The sequence below is a fragment of the Gymnoscopelus braueri genome, assembly GCF_963280865.1.
Source record: "Gymnoscopelus braueri genome assembly, chromosome: 7".
Lineage (NCBI taxonomy): Eukaryota > Metazoa > Chordata > Actinopteri > Myctophiformes > Myctophidae > Gymnoscopelus > Gymnoscopelus braueri.
This window is the reverse complement of record NC_137608.1, coordinates 41,850,906-41,873,580: the sequence shown is the minus strand read 5'-3', so window position 1 is coordinate 41,873,580 and position 22,675 is coordinate 41,850,906. Positions and strand designations below refer to the sequence as shown.

The following is a 22,675-nucleotide window of genomic DNA, read 5'->3' as shown; positions in this document are numbered from 1 at the left end:
AGAACGGATCATCACAGCGTCATTCCAGGGACACCCTGTCCTCACAGTCATTGTAGGATACTCCCTGAGTATCTGCACCCTGAGGAGTGCACTTTTCTAGATTATACATGGTTCTGCAAAATAGCTGATCTACAAACTTACATCGGTGTAGATCTGCTAGTTTTGGTGCATGACACAACTAAGCACGATTCAAGCTTTATATTACTGAGTGTTTTTGTGTGATTTAGGAAAGTTTCTATAATGTAAGTAAAGGACACTGGATCGAGACATTAAATGAGTGTTTGCAATCAAGTGACCGCCTGAGTCATCTTCATGGATATCAAATTATATTTAAAAAAAGCAGATCTACAAGCTCATAACGTGTCACATTGAGAGGCGTTGTGACCTCCTACTTTTTTTTCGTGATGAGGGCTTAGATGGTTTTTAATTACCAAAACCAAAAAAGTAGGAAACCCCCTGATTCAAACACCTGTTTCTGGTTGTTCATGTGCATCTCGCGGTCGGCCACCTCCCGGCGCAGACGATCCACATCCTGGCTGAGCTGCAGTCGGTCCTCACTCTCATCCGTGGCTTCATCCAGCTGCTTGGACAGGTAGAAGTTCTGCCGATTGAGCTCAGCGTTTTCCTGGGTCAGCGTCATCAGCTGCTCCTCCAGGTCTGTGATCACCTGCAGTAGAGTCATCAACATTTACTTGGACAGACTGATTCATAAAAGGTGATGTCACAACAAATTTGAAATGTATATTAATGGTATATTATTTAGGGCCCAAGCACTGCACCAGTGCGAAGCCCTATTGAAATTACAAAGACTAGAGGTTTGGGCCGCTTCGCGGCCCACACATCTAGGCCCGATCAAAAGATACTGCGGCCAGAAAGAAGGAAAGCTGCTGTGGCTAAAATGTTAGGATGTAGTAGGAAATTTAGTTTTTTATTAACCGTACACTATGTAAGTACATTGAAGGCGGGAAAAGAAGCCTATATTATAGCCAGAGCTCTGATCAACAGTCTGGGGCAGGTTTCGGGGCAAGTGGAGTATTCGTGTGTTGACCAACCCCTGACACATTTTGGAGGTCATTTCAATTAAAGTAGTAGGATAGGATAGGATAGGATAGGATAGGATACGATAGGATAGGATTATTAGGGCCCGAGCACTGCACCAGTGCGAAGCGAAATTGCAAAGATTATTATTATTTTATCGATAATGAATCGCGTTTTTGAGGGCATAAACGTACTCATAAAGTTGCACAACTTTGCACACACATCACAAGTGGCGGAAAATTATGTATTTTATTGGTCTCACAAAGGAGCGTGGCCTAATGGCTCAATACCGCCTCCTACAAAATGTCAACATTGAAGCCCCACAATACGGTTTCACCTACTGTACATGTATTGACTCATTCCATGTCAAGGATGTCTTTTGACGTTTGTAAATTGAAAGCCCAGACCGCCAATGACATCTTATGATGTTTCTTATGAGTGTTTCAACTAGATGGTGCTCTTCGCTAACACATGAGTGACCACTTCATCCCCATATACACACAGAAGCAGGAGATCACGTGATTCCAAGATTTACTACTCCATCTACAGTACTGTTTAGCGTCTGTGGGGAAACAGCTGTAACTTGAGTTCCTTTTTTTCCCCTGCATTTTTGGCGAGACATGCAATTTTCAATGGCCCATAGCAAGTGAGGGGTTGTGGTGACTTTTTTTTTCTTTTCGCGGAAGCACAGTGAAAGCCTCCGTGTTTAGCAACCATCATACTGAAGATGAATATTCTGTGACTAGTTGAAAAGGTAAGAAAAATTAAACATCACTGGCAGTGGATGATTTATTTATTTATTCTGGCAGTGAATAAGTTAAAAATTGGTACACAGAACACACCTATATCATGTCCCGAATTACAAAAAGTCTCTTGTATGTTACATACATTTGAACAGTTTACCGTACAGACTTGTGTGTCGCGTCACTTGATTCGGTTGAGACTGAGAGTCCTTGTCCTTCATTGGAGTTACTTAGCTCTGCTCCCTGTTCTGATTAGTCATAATTTGCCCCTAACGTGGACAGAGGTGCGAGGGCCCGGTTATCGCTGCTTGCAGCTTTAATATTATTATTATTATTATTATTATTATTATTATATACTGTATAGCACATTGTGATTCACAGAGTGGATCCCAGTGTGTTGACAAGCTACGCCACACAGTTTCAGATCTAGCACAGCTCGGATCAAAAACGATTCATTATGTTAATCATCTTATAATGACACCCAGGCTACATATATCACTCAAACAAGCATCCACATCTCAGCGAGGGCAGAGCAGGGATCAGGCTAATCAATTCATCAGCGCCATTCTCTTCTTCTAATCAGCTAAGGCTCTTGTGTGCACATAATGTATGGAAATGAGGGTTAGAGAGGCTGATGAAGCTGGCAGTTAAAGAGATGGTTGTTCCCTGGCTCCCATGGGAACCAGTGTAGCGAGCGGAATTAAGCCTAATTTATGGTCTGTCGCGCGATGGTGTCGCGCGACGAAGTATGAATCGGGCTCTATATACAGTACAAGGCAGCAGGAGGAGGGAATGGAGGCAAAGCTTTTAAGTACGTAAATTAGCTGTCTCTTCTCCGCTGAGCCGGTGCATCTTCTCCCCTGAGGCAGAGGTCTGACAGCGGCAAACTAAATACACAAAAAGGAGGAGGAGGTGGAGGAGGAGGAGGTGGAGGTGGGGAGGAGGGGAAGTGAACGGTGCAAAGGAGGCAGTTTGGTTTTGGCAGAGAATTAATTCCCTTTCCGCTTGTCCATTTGTCATCCCAACGTACAAAGCAAACCGCCATGCTGACCCAAAGTACATCGCCGATTTACAGTGCCTTTTTGCAACATCAACGCTATTGGAGAGCTAACGCAGGACACTGTCTCTAAACACCGGGGCAATATAGCAAATGAAAATGTTAAACGTTGACGTGATATTAACGCTGCCTTAGAGCACTAAATATTACTGTGGGAACACCTGCTCAGTCCATAAAATAGGCTGATAGAGTGAATCCGGGTGGAAGCTAGGATTACTTACTCTTTTGAGCTATCTGTTAGGTTTAACCACTTGAACCCTAGCAATCCTATTCTGGGGTTAATATTCAGTTGAAACTATAGCTGATCTTGTGAGCTTGTAGATAGGCTAGTTTTGGCGAAGAGATAAGGATAAAAGGAAGGGGCCGAGTATAGAACCCTGGACGTCAACAAAGTAAAGGGTTTAAGTGGTTAAAATCTGCAGTGAACGGGAACAATTGCAACATGGAGTGAGAAAAAGTAAAGTGATGAGGTGCTCCTGATGTTTTTGTACGTCAAGTGAAATGTGTTTGTGTTCAAGAACACCGCTCTCCTAATGTTGTTTAGAGTGTCGCCCAATTTAAGTTTAATAACAGCATTCTCTGATGCAATCATCATCATCATCATTATCGTTGTGTGAAATTGCAGCTGAAGAGTGTGCACCGACGTAATGTGCTTCAGAAGAAATGCATGTGGAACAAACTGTTCCGCACATACAGATAGAGTGGCTTTGAAACCTGTTTGTTGCTCAACTTTTGCCTGTGATTTTCCTGAATATTTGCCAGCAGAATCTATGGAGGATGCCTGCCGAACAGCCCGTGAGTGGGAGGATCTCTCAAGTAGGGCAAAGGGATGAAGAGAGACCATTATGTATTAACCATAATGGCCTCATGGCTATTGAAGCTGTAATTTTGAAGTTGCTCAAAATCCATGAAAAGCGTAACACCATTCATTTTCCCAGGGTTATTTGTCATACACATCATACACCGACATAGACGTATGGGAATTGTAGCTCGAGGTAGCAGTTTTTTTTTCCTCTTTTTTTTTTTAAGAGAGCACCAATGTTCACAGAGTCACAGGGGGGATTTGATGAAAGTAGAAAATCAATATAAATCTTTTAGTATGCAGCTTTACTCTGATGGGTATGGAAATGAATAAATTAAAGGACATTTCAAAGCTGGGTGTATTTGAGGACTCCATTGGGATTTCAATCATTCCAGGGGGGCAGGTTGCCTCTTCCAGGAAAGAAAGAGTGAACCAGGATAGAAATAAGAAAAGGGTGAGAAAGAAAGTAAAGTGCAAGCGGCCTACCGCACAGCTGTCTCTTAAGGCATCAAACTTGCGTTGTATCTCATCTCGGTGGGCCTATGAGGAAGACAGACAAAAGGATTTGTGAAAAACATGGACATCACACCAAAAGACTACGGAAGAAACCAGGAAGGACTTGATTTCAAATGCAACCTATATTATTGATGGTGATATCAATATGGCCACACCGCATTTAGTATTTTTTCTTGTCAGTGTGTATTTCTTTGCAGAACACCCAGTGAGAGGGGTTTTATAGCTGTGACAGTATGACAACACACATATATTATTTACAGACATACAGTAGGAACAGGTTGCCCTACTACACATTACCCTCCACATTATACCACTATACCACATGGTACATGTCCCGTATTCCTCCCACTCACTCCCTTTAAACTATTTTTCTTATTCAGTTAGTAGCTCTAAATAGAGCTCCCAGCAAGACTGTTGTACGAGGCGTACCAGACATCTTATTCTTCCAGAAAGAGGGACAGGTTTCACTGCTACATATTATATAACAGGGGAGACTAGACAGCATGGTAGAGCTCCATTATCTCTGTCTCTCTCTGAGCATGGCAAGCATGCAGCAAAATGTTAATGCTTATCTACAGTGGCTACATCTGTAACAGCACAGAGGATGACAAACCAGCACTAATCATATCTGTTCTCCACCATCTATATCTTGCAAGCTGCTCTCTCCTCTCATTTCTTCATTATCTCCTTCCCCTATTGTCTTTTGTCTCTATCCTTTGCTGTTTCCTTCCCTCATTCTCGCTCTTGTTCTCTCGCCTTTGATTTCTCTCCTTCCCTCCCTCCCTCCAATTCTCTTTTTTCCCCACATTCTCTCTCTCATTCTCCTTTTCTCTCATGTGCCTTGCTGTCTCCTTCACTCCCCATCCCTCATTCCCTCTCTCGTGTTCCCTCGCTCCTTTTGTCCATCCCTCACACTGTCTCTCTCTCTCTCTCTCTCTCTCTCTCTCTCTCTCTCTCTCTCTCTCTCTCTCTCTCTCTCTCTCACTGTCTCTCTCTCTCTCTCTCTCTCTCTCATCTCTCTCTCTCTCTCTCTCTCTCTCTCTCTCTCTCTCTCCTCTCCCCTCTCACTCTCCCCCTCTCTCTCCCCCTCTCACTCGAAGCACGGTGATCTCTTCCTCTGCCTCTGCAGTGGTCTCCTCCAGTTCAGTCTTGGCCCGTTGCAGCTGGTTCTCCAGGGAATGCCGTGCCGCCTGCAGACCACTGATCTGGGACTCACGCTCCTGCAGTGACAGGGTCAACTCTGTCACCTGATGCTTGATCTCCAACTTCTGCTCCTCATTCTCCAGGCCAATCTACAGACAGAGAGAGAGATGGGATAGAGAGAGAGAGAGAGATGGGAGAGAGAGAGAGAGAGATGGGAGAGGGAGGGAGAGAGAGAGAGAGAGAGAGAGAGAGAGAGAGAGAGAGAGAGAGAGAGAGAGAGAGATGAGGATAGAGAAAGATGAGGAGAGAAAGATGGATAAAGGAGAGAGAGAGAGACAGTCAGTCAGTCAGTCAGACAGACAGACAGACAGACAAGACAGACAGACAGACAGACAGACAGACAGACAGACAGACAGACAGACAGACAGACAGACAGACAGACAGACAGACAGACAGACAGACAGACAGACAGACAGACAGACAGACAGACAGACCAGACAGACAGATAAAGTGTGTGTTATGTGTTTTTCTGTAAGCCTTACACTGAATACAATCCATAAAGCCACTGATGTATTGAAATGCATTTCAGATACTTTAATAAATGTAATGTTCATGACCCAGCAAGCACAGTCAGGACCCGGACCAATCAGTGACGTCTCGATTGGGGCTAGATCAAGTCAAACCAAGTCAGATCTGGCCCAGAATATCACCTGATTTCAACCAAAATTAATCCTGACCACAAAAACGTCACTTCCAGGACGTCATCTAAACACATTTCTCATCACCCAAAATTGCTGTCCAAATGTCCATATGATGTCCCGGTGATGACGTCCTGTAAATGACGTAAAGATCATCCCCATATGGGCTGTGATCTGGCCTAGTCCTGAACGTCACCGGGGTGATGACCGGGCGTCATCATAACGTCATCATGACGTCATTGTGCTTGCTGGGGAGGTTTGTTTAAGTTAACAAGTACATTCTCTGTTCACAGCATTACCATTCACACCCAGCAATCACCTACTGGTGCCTACTGGTGGATTCTGAGCAGGTCTAGAGGAGGCAGGCGGAGATTATATGTGCCCTGGTCACGAAACCAGTAGTTAATGACGAATGGGAGAGCAGTAGTTTTTCTGCCCAGGCCTTCCCAGTTCTGTGGATGGCATCTGCTTCATTGAAATATATTGCATACTGTATCTCTTATTATTTCTCGTCTATACCCTCTCCTAACACAGGGCCTTTTCATAAATAATGTACCGTATATGATACAATAATACATGTATTTAATATTATAATTATAAATGTCCCTTACGCGTGACTGAAGCCATGTACTGGCCTAAGCCTGCACATTATAATCCTCTTTCACCCCCTGTGTTAATTTAACACACAAGAGAATACAAAAATGGACACTGCACACTGAGTCTGGTGCGTATTATTCTATTAATTGCAGAAAGATTCGCAGTGAGGATGATTGTGTGGTCCTCTCACTTGTTTAACAGAAAAGGACATATTGGGTCCATTCTGAGATCTCTAAAGAGCAAGGAGAGTTTCACCAGCTGATTAAGGAGGAGCTGGAACCGATTGTCCCGATCGTTTCAATGTTTATTTCTTGGCCCAGTTTGATGCTTTACTATACTGGAGCAACATTAAAAAGAAGACCACTAATTCCACGGTCCTGAACAGTAGAGACGCACGCACGCACGCACGCACGCACGCACGCACGCACGCACGCACGCACGCACGCACGCACGCACACACGCACACGCACACGCACGCACACACACACACACACACACACACACACACACACACACACACACACACACACACACACACACACACACACACACACACACACACACACACACACACACACACACAGAATCCACAGGCTTCGTTCTTCAGGGTAGGCTACACTACAGCCTCAAAACATTTGATTGATTGAATACGTCAGAAATACGTCAGAAATGTAAACAGCATGTGGTACAGTGTACAGACATTAAGGCTAAAAGGATAACACAAAAAGATCCTGGGGACCATTGTGGTCCTATTCAATTAATCAACATAGCATCAAAAATTAACACAAATAATACATGTCATCAACAAATACAAACACTTATAATCAGGCCAGATTGAAAGAAACCAGTGATTCACATCTTTTAATGGATGGTGTCAGGCATTCCACATTTTGGTGGCATTGCAAGATACAGCACGAAAAATACAGAAAAGTGTGCAAGCTGCTTAAGGATTTTACTGCATGTCAGATTTAGCTATCTGTTGTGACAGATTTTGTACCAGAAATCTTGGACACTGTCCACAGTCAACTTGGCTAAACTGAATGTTTCAAATCTGTTTTTGTTATACCGGGAACAAGAAATATTAATTTCATCATGCCTTGCATGATTACAGTTACAACGGCTTGTGATTGATCTAGAATGTGAAGAGCTTTTCTCTCACTCCCTCTCTCTCCTGTGTTTTCACAGATCCTAGTCTCCTAGGGTTCACTCCATAGGGATAGTTACATCACAACCCATAGTTGCACCGTCTCTTCTCTAGTCAAAACAGTCTTCATCTCTACTCTATTCCCAGACACCACTTTCTCTCACCTGTTCTCAGGTGTCTTCAGTTCTCTCTCCCTCTATCTATCTATCTTTAAGTCTCATCTCCATGTCTAAACGTTTTCCCACACTTCCACTCTTTCCATCTCCTATTTCCTCACATCCACACTTCTCTTGCACTTACTCCTCTCCCTCTCATCCTCTCCCCTCTACTTGTCTTCTACCTCTCTCCGTTATTCTCCCGACTTCAACCCATCTCCCCCCTCTCCTCCATCACCTCTCTGAGCCTGGTTTCCAGCTCCAGCACGCGGCTCTTGTTATTCTGCTCCTGCTGGCTCATCTTCTCCAGATGTTCCTCCAGCTTGGCGTTCTGGGCCTCCAGTTTCCCAGCCTGAGACTCCAGGTAGAACTTCTGCTGTCGGAGCTCAGAGATCATCTCTTCCTGGGCTTTCCTAACAGGACAACACATGATATTTGAGATCATCTCTTCCTGGGCTTTCCTAACAGGACAACACATGATATTTATTAATACCATGGTAACCACAAATAACAAGATGCCTACATTAGGGCAAATATTCCACTTCAGCACTTTAGAGTGGTGCTGTATGCAGGTGGAGTGGATTCAACCCGAACGTCCGTTCTAGATTCTTGGAACCTTGTTGCTTTCACATAACCAGCCGCAAACCGGCTTGCGTTTCCTCCAGTTTCAAACAGAACCATTGCAGGAGTCCACAGTTGCCCCAAGTTCGATTCCAGGCCTGGCCAGCAATGTGTCGAAGTGTATTTATACTTTTTTTAAATGCTTTTTTCTAGTGTCCCTATTCGGGGCACTAGAAAAAAGTGCCCTTTGGACGTTTGCCCCCCTGCACGCCCATACACATATCTAATATGTACTACACTGGTTAGTTTAATTCAGGGGGAGAGTATGTGTTTCTTTTATTCTGCAAAATCAACATACTTTACATATTATATTGTAGTTCTAATACTAAATCATTATTTGTGACTTACATGTTTTTTCTGTGTGTAGATGCTGCTGTTAGCTGCCAGTTTGTTGGCCTCAGACAGCTCAGAAATCCTCTGCTCCAGACTGTTCATCTTCGAGTCCATGGCGTTGATGGTCTGAATGGAGAGCAGTGGATAATGCAACATCTTAACCACTTGAACCTTAGCATGCCTATTCCAGTTGGAACAAACGCAGATATAGCCGAGCTGCAAGCTCACAATGCATTGCAACGCGAATAGCTGTGAGCTTGTAGATCGGCTATTTTTGGTGATGATATATGGTGTAGAGGGAAAAAAGAGCAGACCAAGTACAGAGCCAACTCAGGTCAAGTTAAGAGGTTTTAATTGATAAAGCCAGTTCTTTCAGACAGGCTTATCCACAGCCTAATCCTACCCCTTTCTCAAAGTCTATTGAAGCTACAATCAATACGTTTGATGTCATCTCCTGACTGAGAAAGGTAATTGCAACACCTGGGATTTGAACCTCGGTCTCCCGGGTGGGAGACCGAGGCTCTTTGGGCTTATGAGCTTCAGGCATGGCCACTTGTCGGCACTGGATTTATTGTGCACACTGCAAGTAGGCCATAGTTGTTTCCTTTTTTTCCTCCCCCATACTGTATGTTTTATGCTTTTTGAAATATTTAACTTTAATTTGATAATGGAAGTCAACGGGCCTCTTCCAAATTTGGAATCATACATCATAGTCTATGATGTCAGTCAGAGATGACTGACGTCACAGGGCTGGCCACATGGAACCACACTGTTCCTGTGTGGATATTGGTCACACTTTACACCTCTCTGTGGGTTTCACAAATTATTTAACCACTTTAAAAAATGTCAAAACATTTCTAAAATAGCGAAAAAGGCAAATCTACAGGCTCATCGCTCTTACCGCCTTCTGCTCACTGATGATGCTGCATTTCTGCTGTACCTCCTCTTCGTACTTGTTCTGACTGGACTCCAGCATCTCCTTGTCAGCCATGTCTGCCTTCATCTGGGACTCCAGAATCTGCCCACACACAACCACAGAACCACAGTTGGGTTACTGAAACAGACAGGCGAGTAAGAGGTGAGTGAGGGAATGGAATAATTCTAACAATGCTGCATTTATCTTGCCATGACGGCAAAATACATAAATGATGTATGAGATTTTGATTGCACACAATGTTCAGAGAATAATAAAAGAAGTCCAAGATGTGAACTTATTCTAACCATAACAGTTAGAATAAAAAGCATTAGCAGGCGTAGCTGGTTTGGAAGATGATTAAAATGTATACTGTAAGAACATAAATATATAATGTTGAAAAAATTATGTATACTATATTGCCATCTTTTGGCAGGACACAATATAAACTTGTGAATATTGCGCTACCTGCAAACAGCCAGTGATACTGTACATGTTTGGAGATCCTGCATATAAATGGCCTGTTCTATTAGTTGCATGCTAGTGTTGTGCATCTAAAATAGCCAATTTATAAGCCCACAATACGTTATGCAACGTGTTGTATATTTATTTGCATTTCTATTATAGTTTTCATTTTCAGTGTTAAGAAGCCAATAGCAAATTTATAATATCTTCTTCCACTTGAACTGTGAGTGACTGAAGCGGACTCCATTGAAAACCCCAATACCAACAACCATGGACATGGAAATACTTCCATGAGCCAGAATCATTCGCCGTTTTCTGTGTGCTCTGAGACTCCACCTTGATCTTGTCTTCATAGAGCTTCTCTTTCTGTTCCAGGAGTGTCTCTACACGCTGGGCTGCAGCTTGTGTCTCCCGGAGATGTTCCTCCAGCTCCTACACATACACAAACAAACAAACAAAAACAAGCAACGCAGATCACCAGTTTTTCATGGCCTGAAGGTTAAAGAGGACATGAGTGAAGTCACAGGTTTGAACACTGTAGGTTAATTCATGTACTTTAGCAAGACGTTAAACGACTTATCTGTCTCAGGGCTTCTGGTGACCCTATGCCCTGATCCCATTGATGAGAAGTAGTACAGTATGTACAGTATATATACTGTATGTATGTAATGTATGTATGTATACAGTATGTATGCACTCAACTGTATACAGCATGTGTCATTATGGGATAATAGAGTACAGCATGACGTGCTTCACTGGACACGAACAACTCATAAAACTCTCAAAACAAAAAAAAAAAAAAAAACACAAAAAAATCTTTATTTTGCTCCTCACTGTATCTTATTTAAATTTGCAGTCAACATGAACATTTCGGCTACATAACCAAATCTACTAACATGCCACAAATAAAATGATCTGAAGGTGTTTATTCGTCTTTAATTGCGCCACCAGGAGGCAGATTTTTGCAAAACACATTATTTGATATTACTCCTACAGATTTTGTCCAAACATCACACAAATCGGTACACATTATCTCTATAGTCATGTCATCAAGGCGGACCTGTCCGATTTTTTCATCCTGAACATTAACTTCTACTACCTGGCCTGGCGGAGCTATTCTCCGAGAGGCAAATTTTTGTTTCTACTCTAAAATTGTAAATGTTGTGGATGTCAGTGCACTTGTTAGGGATAAACATATTTATAATAAACAAAAAGCACCTAAGAGAAATGCTACATCTTACTAAATCCAATCTTATTATTTTTGTCTTTAAATCTCTTTTCACGTCTTATAAAAAGCACCTTTAATCACCTTGGTGTATGAAATGTGTTATTATGACATATACAGTAGGTCCTTAGCTAGGAATTGAACCCAGGACTATTGCAGTTTGATGATCAATACATGAACTGGTTGAGGTAGCAGTGTGCTAATGGCAGACTCCCAGGCCTCACCATTATCTTATCTGCCATGTGTTGGATCTGCTGGCCTTTGCCCTGGATGTCCTCCTTCAGTTTAATGTCCCGACGCTCCACGATCTCCAGCCTCTTCACCTGGTTCTCCAGAGTCTTTCTGCCATCCTAAAACCATTTCACACAAACCATGCAGTCACATGTACACACAGGCAAACATAAAAGGCAGATGTGTACGTACATACAGTACAACACATGTACAGACGTGCACAACCCCGCACACGCGCACACACACGCACACGCACACACACACACACACACACACACACACACACACACACACACACACACACACACACACACACACACATTAATAATTTATTTATGTCCACATAAGAGATACAAGGGGTACAAGTAACGGCATCTTCGCCATATCTAGTGGCTACCAAATGATAGAAGAGATTGCACAGAAAGGTTTTGGAAGCCTATGTCCTAGGCAGCCAAATATAAACACAAGTACATTGCACCTATAACCTAGCTCTGTGATGGTATGGAGCAGTGGCTGGTATTTAATGACTTTAGTCATAAAAGCTACCTCTAAGCTAGAGGCCAAAGGTGCAGGCCACTTCAAGAATTGAAACTGATTTGGAGCCAACAACATCTGGAGTATTAGCAAAGAGATGTGCAAAGATTTCAAGATTATCAGTACAGAGTTGAAACATGGAAGGTTTGACACAAGAATGTTTGTACATTCTCAGAGACAGTGTGAAATATTTGGATATTATGTCCTTTGTTATGAGATCAACTATTCTGTTGTGGTGTGCTGGTGTAAAGCCCTTTATAAGCAGCCATTAAGAATGTGTGACATGGTTTCTGTAACAAGCCCTGTGGTGTGACGCAAACAAAGAGGTACATGGGTAGAGGGAAACCTGAGGAAAAGGATTTGTAACCTGGCTTTTTACTGTAAAAGTGATGATGTCCTCATTGAGAGCAGTGTTCCTAAGAAATGAATGGAGAACAGAGTGATCAGCAGAGGGAAGAAAAGCAGGTTTTCCCTGAAGTTTAAGTCCGGTCCAGTGTTGTTGTTGTTGCTGCTGAAGTCGAAACAGATCCAGCAGGGTTCGCCGAGCGCCTGTGGAAGTCAGCAGGTGAGTGTGTCCACCGTAGGTCACTGTTGCTCTAGCCTTTGCTCTAACAGAGGTTAGGAGTTCAGTTATTATGTCCTCATGCAGAGACCCCCACAGTCTCTGAGTCAGACCGCACCAGGACCGCACCCACTCCAGAGACACTCCAGTTTTGGACATAAACATCGTTCAAGTCTGGCCAGTCCGATGAAACTCCAAAACCCGGGGAGCGAATGTCCAGTTTTCCACTGGGTTTCCTTTTGAACCCAAGGAAGTGGGGCTCTGACTCTCTGGCTAAAGGGACCTTGTATCTCCTTAGATCAAGGAACAGGGAAGATCTGGCCAGCTCCCTAAGATCCCTATCATCATTATTCAGCGTGCTCAAAAGACGGTAAATGCGGTGCACGGTGCGTGTTTCGTACACACACACGCGCACACGCGCACACACGCGCACACGCGCACACGCGCACACACACACACACACACACACACACACACACACACACACACACACACACACACACACACACACACACACACACACACACACACACACACACACACATAATTATCTTACAGTATATCTTTACAAGCTTCAAAGCCAGAAGATTCTGGAAATGTGGACGTTGTTATGGTCCAACTTGGAGAACATAATGTATTCACAAAGAGCTTCTACTAAGCCTGAAATTTACATTTCAAGGGAAAACTGATGATGTAGTAGTCGGATGTGTTTGGCTTGTTAGCGATACACCTCTGGATATAAGCCTCATTATCCAACGTTTGTATTTTTATAAATGTCTTCAAGGGCCAATTAGTATTCAGCTGTGATGATTTAAGAGGTCTTCAGGTCTCTGTTTGAAACCGGACACACAGATTTTCTTCCATCTGACCCAATTTCATAACTTAACCTATGCTAATTACCACATTTCGAGCGCGCCATGTCATCTAAGAAATTGGAATTATTCATAAGACCACTTGCAGCGTCTGATGCATAACATAATGAAATATTACTCAAATGAACATGAACACATGTTGGACCAATTTTGTCACAGCAAATTAAATCTGTGTGTGACAGGGATCAACAAGGAGAAGATACCATTTCTGCTCAGTAATATAATATCATTTTGCATTTTCACATGCTCTGTAGACCACTCTGGTTGGATGTTTGGATAGTTTGAATAATCAGTGGTTCCCAACCTTTACAGGCCGCGACCCCGCAAAATAATCATATTTGAACTGGGGACCCCCCACCGTGACAAGCACTTGGAATTGTAGGAGTTTAGGCATTACATTTAACTCGGTTCCACAGATACATATTGTGAAAATAGCAGATAGCAGCACCAGTTTATATATATAGTTTGTTGATTACCTTTGACTGCATGGTCTTTTTTCATTTCATGTCTTCTTTTTTTTGTATTAAAAAGGTCTTAAAAGTCCTTAAATTGTCACTTTACTGTCATCTGGGACCCCCCAAAAAATCATGTGTTGACCCCCCTGGGGGTTCATACCCACAGGTTGAGAACCACTGGAATATATGACCCATGAATAAACAGAGCTTTTTTAGGAAAACAAGATGCACCCAAAACTTGGCCTGAAACTTACATAAACAAAGTTTGTAAACAGCACAAGGACAACTCTGAGCCACTAGAATCAATGGCATACCACTGGAGAACCAATTAGCAAAATGCCAGTGCCAGACAGATTAGCACACTAACAATAGCCAAGAAGTAAACTCTGGTCTGGTAGTGATGTTTTGATCCAGAATAGCAATTAAACTTTGTTTTTGTCCTACAAAAGAGAATAATGTAGGTTCCATGTATTGTCGTTGGGTAATATTAGAAAGGAATGATGAGAAATATTATTTTATTCTGACTCCAAATAGACCTTTGTAGAAGAAGACAACATAACAGACCAGGGATATAAGAAAAATACTGTAAAACATAAATTGAAAGTCTGCTGAAAATGTGTGGATAGTTCAGCATCAGCAGGTTTGATAAAGCACAGTTACAGCTTCACAATTCAGTTACAAGCTTTCAAATAGGGCACTGAAATATATATGCATTGAGTTATCAACACTTCCAGTCTTCTTCATGCTGTGGTCAAACATGACTCAGTACTTTTCAAAGACAGTTTGTCATAAATATGCATCACATCTTTTCAAAGCTTCAAGGGACTTGAAGGTAGCAGTGGCTCAAGAAGTAAGGTGTGCGAATGTAATCATGTAATGCACATTGTAAAACACTTTGGATAAAAGGCACCATAAACATGCAGACAATTTTCCATTTACTTGAATGTACTGTATACATACATGTACAGTAAACAGTGTGTGTGTGTGTGTGTGTGTGTGTGTGTGTGTGTGTGTGTGTGTGTGTGTGTGTGTGTGTGTGTGTGTGTGTGTGTGTGTGTGTGTGTGTGTGTGTGTGTGTGTGTGTGTGCCGCCTGCGTGTGCGTGTCTGTGTCTGTGTGTGTGTGTGTGTGTGTGTGTGTGTGTGTGTGTGTGTGTGTGTGTGTGTGTGTGTGTGTGTGTGTGTGTCTGTGTCTGTGTCTGTGTCTGTCTGTGTGTGTGTGTGTGTGTGTGTGTGTGTGTGTGTGTGTGTGTGTGTGTGTGTGTGTGTGTGGTGCCGCCTGCGTGTGCGTGTCTGTGTCTGTGTGTGTGTGTGTGTGTGTGTGTGTGTGTGTGTGTGTGTGTGTGTGTGTGTCTGTGTCTGTGTCTGTGTCTGTGTCTGTGTCTGTGTGTGTGTGTGTGTGTGTGTGTGTGTGTGTGTGTGTGTGTGTGTGTGTGTGTGTGTGTGTGTGTGTGTGTGTGTAATCCACCAGCACTGGAGTCCCTGGCTGTTGATCGCCACACCTGGAGCTCTACCTGCCACCGGGGAATCACTCATCTTCAGGAGAAGTTCACAGAGAGGAGAGTACAGCGGCGTGCACAGAGGCACCAACGTGCCAAAGGTCCACCGACCACCACTGCTGCCTTCCCCTGCCCCTCCTGTGACAAAGTCTGCGGATCACGCATCGGTCTGAGCAGCCACCTGGCTATGCACAGGCGAAACCAACCACAATAACCAACCCAACATATGCTTTTGGAGCAACGTCATCATCGACATCGATGGACTGCCATAATGTGTGTGTGTGTGTGTGTGTGTGTGCGCAGAGGTGCATGTACCTCTGTCTCCCGTAGGCGTCTACGAAGGCTGTCACTGGAGTCCTCCTTGGTCTGTAGTCTTTCCAGCTCTCGCTCCATGCGTTCTTTGGACATTCTGATACTATGGAGTAGATCTGTAGCTTCTGAGCTGGCCTTGACTGTCTGTGATGAAAAAGGAGAGTTAATCGACAATATGGTATGAACAACAACAACTTCTTATTAGACTAGGAAACTGCTATTTATGTATGACTCCATACAGACCTTGGTGATTGGTAAATCCCAAAATTCACCAGCCTGTCACAGAAAGACTGATTTGCCTGCCAACTACATGTTTTGTATAGAACAGGACCTCCAAATGATTCTTGGTGCCTATCCACTTTGGCTGAGAACCAATAAGCAAGTGGGTGCTGGCTAATGCAAATTTTTCATTCTGCAAAACAACAGTTACATAATTAATAATAAACAGATTTTTTCCAGGGAGGCTGGTGAAAAACACTTACTGTATCAACAACGTGACCTACGGTGTGAAAACTTCGATGAGCAGAATATAAGCCCCGTTATTATTCAGAATGGATAGGATATTAAAAAATACATTTTCTGTAATGAGGCAAAAGTATTTGATTGCTAATGGGGAGAAAATATGCGACTCAGGGTTTAATAATGCTAGTTGAATTTGTCCATTGTCCAATGATGAACATCTGGTTGATGGCACTGCAGGGCTAGTACGAGTCATTAGAGAAGATAGATAGAGAAACTGAGAGAGACAATGGAAAATACGTACAGGATGGTGAGATTCAAAATAGAAAAAGATGGAGGGAGAGAAAGAGAGAGAGAGAGAGAGAGAGAGAGAGAGAGAGAGAGAGAGAGAGAGAGAGAGAGAGAGAGAGAGAGAGAGAGAGAGAGAGAAACAGAACACAGAGTGAGATTGAAAAAAGGCTAGAAGGGTGCGCACATACAGTATCTCCTCCAGGCCAGGTGGCCTATACCCAGTGCTGCCTAAGTGGTGGGTTGCAGACACCAGGACCAGAGGAAGCTGCGGGGGAAATAGCTTTTTACGACATACGGTTCAACTTTTCGCAATTGTGGCTGATTGGATGTTGTATTCATGATCTAATACCTATGATACATCTAATACCTATCTGTTTGACGCTCATTGTCATACGACTCACAAGATCACGTGTACCTAATTTCAGGAAAGATAATCAGTGACATTTGTCACATTTGTGGTGAGTCTGAGTGAAATCGCTTTGAGCTCTGCGCTGTGCAAAGGCCCCTCAATATGTGATTCAAAATGTGGGTTAATCGGATGATTCGTTCATGATTTGGGGAATGTTTGTAACACAGGCTCATTTGGAAGCCAAAGTCGGTATGAAATATCAAAACTTGATATGACACATGTTGTGTGAGTTGTGAGAGTTTTGGACCAAATCTGTAGGAGGAGTATCAGTGTGTTTTGAAGAAAATGCTAAATGGCGGAAAATCGACATACTTAGGTAGAATTGGATATTTGACTGTACGAACCACAGTTCAGGAGTTATAGGCCAAATGTAAAGCGGGCTGGTATAGCGCCTCCATGAGGCCAATTGAAAAAATCGGGGTGGAGGTACTGCCTTGGCCTACTGGCTGCGTGCAAGACAGGTTTGCCGCTGATTGATTTAGCCGTTTCTGAGATTAGCCATGCTCACACACACACAAAAGGCCAAGTCTTGCCACGGACACATTTGTCTGTGTACGGGCGGACACATTGATGATCCCTGGTTCTCAGACAAAATTACCTTTGCCAGCTTCTCTTGGAGATCCTGAATCTTAGTCTGCTGCTCAGAATTTGTCTAGACAAAAGGACACAATTATATGCATATTGTAAGATATGGAAAATCACATTTTAAAGTCACTGTCGCTGTCTCCATCGGTCCATCCACAAATGTATGATTAAATGAAGTCATATAGTAGTTTATTTACAGACAGGTGACAAATTAAAGGAAAAACTTGAATAAACTAGTGGAGAAACAAAAAATGCAGATGCTTCCATACAGGTGTACTACATGATACAAGCAATTAACATCCTATCAGGCTCTGGTATAAAAATTCTGGGCAGGACCAGTTGATCTCGATTTTGGATCAAGATAGCAAGAGAAAAAGATGTACAGTAAGTGGACTTTTCAGCGTGCGCCTCGCACACAAATACCATTCATTACTGAATTCTTTTTTTTTAAAGATTGATAAAAAATACCAAATGGTAACACAACAGAGTGGCACCAAGTATAGCATTCCTAATACTCGAGGAATTTGCTCCAATTTCAGAGCGCTCTGGTGTTGACGTCATAGGGTGCTCTGATATCAGTTAATTTACGAACGGCCGTTTTCAATTTCCGTCTTTGAAAATGCGTTCAAATGAACGGTAATTCATCCCATGTATAAACTTGATTACAACCTGTTTTGTTACACATAGATATGTGTTGCACGGATGGCAAATTCACATTTGAGAGTTCAGTGGTGCAAAAACCATAGGCACTGTTCTACAGCGATGTGGAAAAAAGTGATACGTTCAGATGAGTCATATCACCATATTTTCGGTGGGTGAGTGAGCATGTGATGTACACCAAAAAAAAACAGTACAGGCCTGAACGCTTGACCTCTACAGTGAGAGGCTCCAGTGGCTTTGTTATGCTGTGGGAGGCATTTTTCTAGCATGGTTTGGGTCCACTTATCTCAGAGGCTTTGAGGGAAGGGTCCCTGCAAATCAATACGAAGTTATGCTGAGTGATCACCTTTATCCTATGTTGAAACACTTCTATCCTGATGGGAGCTGTTTCTTCCTGGATGACAATGCCCCGATCCACAGGGCACGAGTGGTCACTGAATGGTTTGATGAGTATGAAAATGACGTGAATCATATGCTATGGCCTTCACAGTCATCAGATCTCAACCCAGTTGTACACCTATGGGAGATTTTGGATCAACGTGTTAGACCACCACCTTCATCAAAACACCAAATGAGGGAACATCTTTTGTTAGAATGGTGTTCACCCCTCTAGTAGAGTTCAAGACACGTACGTACAATTTATGTCAATGTAAAGCAAAGCTGTTCTGGCAGCTCGTGGTGGCCCGCCACCTCACTAAGACACTTTATGTTGATATTGCTTTAATTTGTCACCCGTCTACAATATATATCCTCCCCTCACACATCACAGAAAACCATTTCTTCTTCAGTATGCAAACTCTGCAAACCAATGGATTGATGGACTACCTTTTCCAGTTTGGCAAGAAGCTCCTCCGTTTCTGCTTTGCCTTGCTCTTTCACCTGTGAAAATATGGGTGAATTTGTCATGTTGTGTCTAGGTTATCCATTATGTATATATGTATATATATATATTTGACTAACATCCCTATTCGGGGGCAAACAGTCTGCTATAAGAGCAGATCTACAAGCTACACATTGTGAGCTTGTAGATCAACTATTTTCGGCAAAGATATTTAGTGTGTAGCAAAAAGAGGAGGGGGCCTAGTATAGAGCCCTTTGGAATCCGTTCAACTAAGTGTAGGGTTTAAGTGTTAATGCAATCAAACATAGCGGCAACATAAATAATAAAAGTTAATAAAAGTATACAAGTTAGGTGATTTTAGACCTGTATATCATTTGCCTCTTACATACAGTACTTGTACTTACACCCCTTCAGGCTCAAGCGTTACACCTAGCGCTAACCGCATACTGTACATCTGTCACTAAATAAACTAAACAATGATTACACTCCAGACCTTCTGCATCCTGTGTTGGTAGTCAGAAGCCTTCCTCTTCAGCTCCTCACTGCTCTGTCGAGACTCCTTCAACTCAGCCTCGTACAGGTCACTGCGTCGACGGGCAGCCGATAGGTCCTCCTCCAACTGCCTGATGGCAACACGCATCTCCTCCAGCTGGGCATGGTACTCCTAGAGAGAAGGGACGTGAGCGAGGAGAGGAGAAGAGAGGAGAGGAGAGGAGAGGAGAGGTGAAGAGAAGAGAAGAGAAGAGAAGAGAAGAGAAGAGAAGAGAAGAGAAGAGAAGAGAAGAGAAGAGAAGAGAAGAGAAGAGAAGAGAAGAGAAGAGAAGAGAAGAGAAGAGAAGAGAAGAGAAGAGAAGAGAAGAGAAGAGAAGAGAAGAGAAGAGAAGAGATATGCAACAGTGGAAAAACAACATTGGAACTAAGACCCACATTCATGGGAGGAAGTGTTGGAACAGAAGACTCATAAACACAATCCAACAAATACAACTTGGTTGGTGGCAGATCTAAAAGACACTGAGTCATTGAGCAGAGATAAAGGAAGCAGAATGAGATCATTGAGTCATTGAGCAGAGATAAAGGAAGCAGAAGGAGAAAAGAAAATACAATACATATGAGCTAGAACATTTTAGAGCTGTTGTCTGTTAATGAATTAGTCACAGCCAACGGGCTTCATCTCCATTTCCCTGTCAGATCACAAGGCAGACCGGCTTGTCAATCAGGATAATAACAAGTAGCATCCTCCTTAGCCAGACTGGTGCTGAACTGACAATAGAATATGACAAGCGAGACAAAAGGCATCAACAAGGGTGGAAGGAATATACTCAGAGTTCTATTATTACTCCATCATTTTCTTTAGAGGAAGCAAAAAAACACAAATTTAGACAGTTCCATTTCTCAAAAAGTAACTTATCAAATGTATTCAGAAGTTTTAAGCCTATTTGTTACACCATTTGGACACAAAATGCCTAAGGGGTACAATAATTATTGTAATTGGTCCAGTGGATTGCCCCAGCTGCCGAACAGGATACAGTGGCTCAATGTCATTCTTTGGGGCAACTGTGAGTGTCATAAAAGAAAGGTCTATGAGAGCCTGCGTTGTGCCATTTAGAAAACCACAGTTCTCCATTTGTAAAACTATAATTACAGTACATAAGGTGTGTGCTTGCTAGGTGGGTATATAAGGAAAACAGAAAGCCAAGAGGCTATGGATCCATGACATACTTACATGACGAGAGGTATTTGAACATACAGTATAAGCTATCAGCAACAAGTGTAGGCTACTGTATTGAAATAAACGGCCCTAACCTTTTCTCTATCTCTCTCTCCTCACCGCTTTGATCTCCAAAGACACATGGAGACATTCTTTCTTATTATTATTATTACGTAATAGATGTATTCTGGCCCAGATCATTAATAAATGTTTGAACATCAAAGCTGAGTCCCTCGGTTGTCATCTACCATGTTGAACATGAGAGTTGTGTTGATTGTGTTGATGCAGTTTGCTCACTGTTATGTCTCACTGGGTCACCAGTGATGTGTTGAGATTGTTATTGCCCTACTGTTCTGTTCGATTATGCTGCTGTGTCTTGCCTAGTGTTGGGAGTGTTGAGGGATTCTGGGATCGATTGCTCATTCTGTATGATGTTGTTATTCTGTGTGAAGCTAAGAAAGTAAAGGGAAGTTCTCCGGCATACAACTGTGTCATGGCCTGATAATTCACTGACATAATACACACATTATGAATCCATATTGCCGCGCATCTTCATCCGAATGTGCTCTCTAAATACTAAGGAAATATACGCGCTGTCACAGCGCTTTATTTAAGACAATTAAGCGCAATGGCTTTTTCAATTTTCTCACTGTAGGCCTACATAAGATAGCAATGCACCAATTACAACTAATTTTAAGACCAACACGTAGATGTGCAAGATAGGGCCCTTAAACTATGGAGAGCTGAAAGGTTAGGAGTAATACTGTAATCCATGGACCCTTTTCACAGCTTTAGGAAAGGTATTAACATGAATTACGGGTGTGTTTCCTTTACAGTACTGTAGGTGTTTCTGTGTGTTAGCATGAAGTTATCTGTACAGGAGCTGTCCATGTTACACCTACTGTAAATGAAACGCACCCACAATTCATGTTAATACCGCTGTGTTTACCTGTGAAAATGGCTGCTGTGAAATGGGTCAATTGCCCTAACCTGCCTCATTCCACTATAGCCTCTTATGATAGAATTAACACAAGAATATCTCCTTGGTAGGAAAAACACCAACACATCTCTATCTTCCCCTCTGTCTTTATTTCCCCTACCAAACAGAATAAGGCAGAAAAGCACTTCAAAGGGGAAAATGGTTGTTTATGCCAGAGGTACAATGTATTCTTGACCCAGAAACTGCCATGGTGGTTAAAAAACAACAACTACAGTACAAGCCTTTGATAACAATCTTTAAAAATATACATTTTGTTTAAAGGGGCCACACCATGAATTTAAAAAAATATATTATATATAAATATTGCCCCCTAATACGTTTTAAACAGGTTGTAAGCCTAAAAAATATCCAGATATTTTTTCTCACAATCTGACTGTCTGTCATTCCAAGCTTTTTCAGCTGCAATACCAAAATGTCCTTTTGGGCAGGGGGGGGCTACTGAGCAATTCTGTCTGGCCATCATCAATGCAATGGCAAGGCAAGTGATGTCACTTGCCTTGCCATTCTGAAATGGCCTGTTCAGACACGCCCATTCTGAAAATCTCTGAAATGAGAATGACATTTTTTTTTGGGGTACAAGAGACACTGAGGAGCCCAAAAAATACCCCCCCCCCCCCCAAAAAAAAATGAAATTCATGGTGTGGCCCCTTTAAGAGTTGTAGAGGCTTTACAGGAAAGCGTGGTAATAGACAGCAGGTGTCTTTGGGGTAGACTAATTAAGGTAAATTTGACGTCATATTGATCAGGGAACTCCATATATGTGGATTTGAGTTTTTTTCTGTTTTTTTGGAAATCCGCTAATCCGACGA

The 22,675-nt window shown here is 42.6% G+C and overlaps 1 protein-coding gene across 1 annotated transcript in view; it reads right to left on the bottom strand.

Annotated features, from left to right (window-relative positions):
- The window catches only part of citb (citron rho-interacting serine/threonine kinase b), a gene marked incomplete at its 5' end in the record, with an annotated part of 88,144 nt that overhangs the window by 54,461 nt on the left and 11,008 nt on the right, over positions 1-22,675 (bottom strand). The window contains 13 exon segments of the mRNA XM_080433614.1: positions 470-667; positions 4,127-4,180; positions 5,251-5,448; positions 8,132-8,306; positions 8,863-8,870; positions 8,872-8,973; positions 9,749-9,865; positions 10,562-10,657; positions 11,675-11,800; positions 15,917-16,057; positions 17,671-17,724; positions 19,143-19,196; positions 19,652-19,822. Of these exon segments, the coding sequence (XP_080289740.1) occupies positions 470-667; positions 4,127-4,180; positions 5,251-5,448; positions 8,132-8,306; positions 8,863-8,870; positions 8,872-8,973; positions 9,749-9,865; positions 10,562-10,657; positions 11,675-11,800; positions 15,917-16,057; positions 17,671-17,724; positions 19,143-19,196; positions 19,652-19,822 (1,494 nt within the window).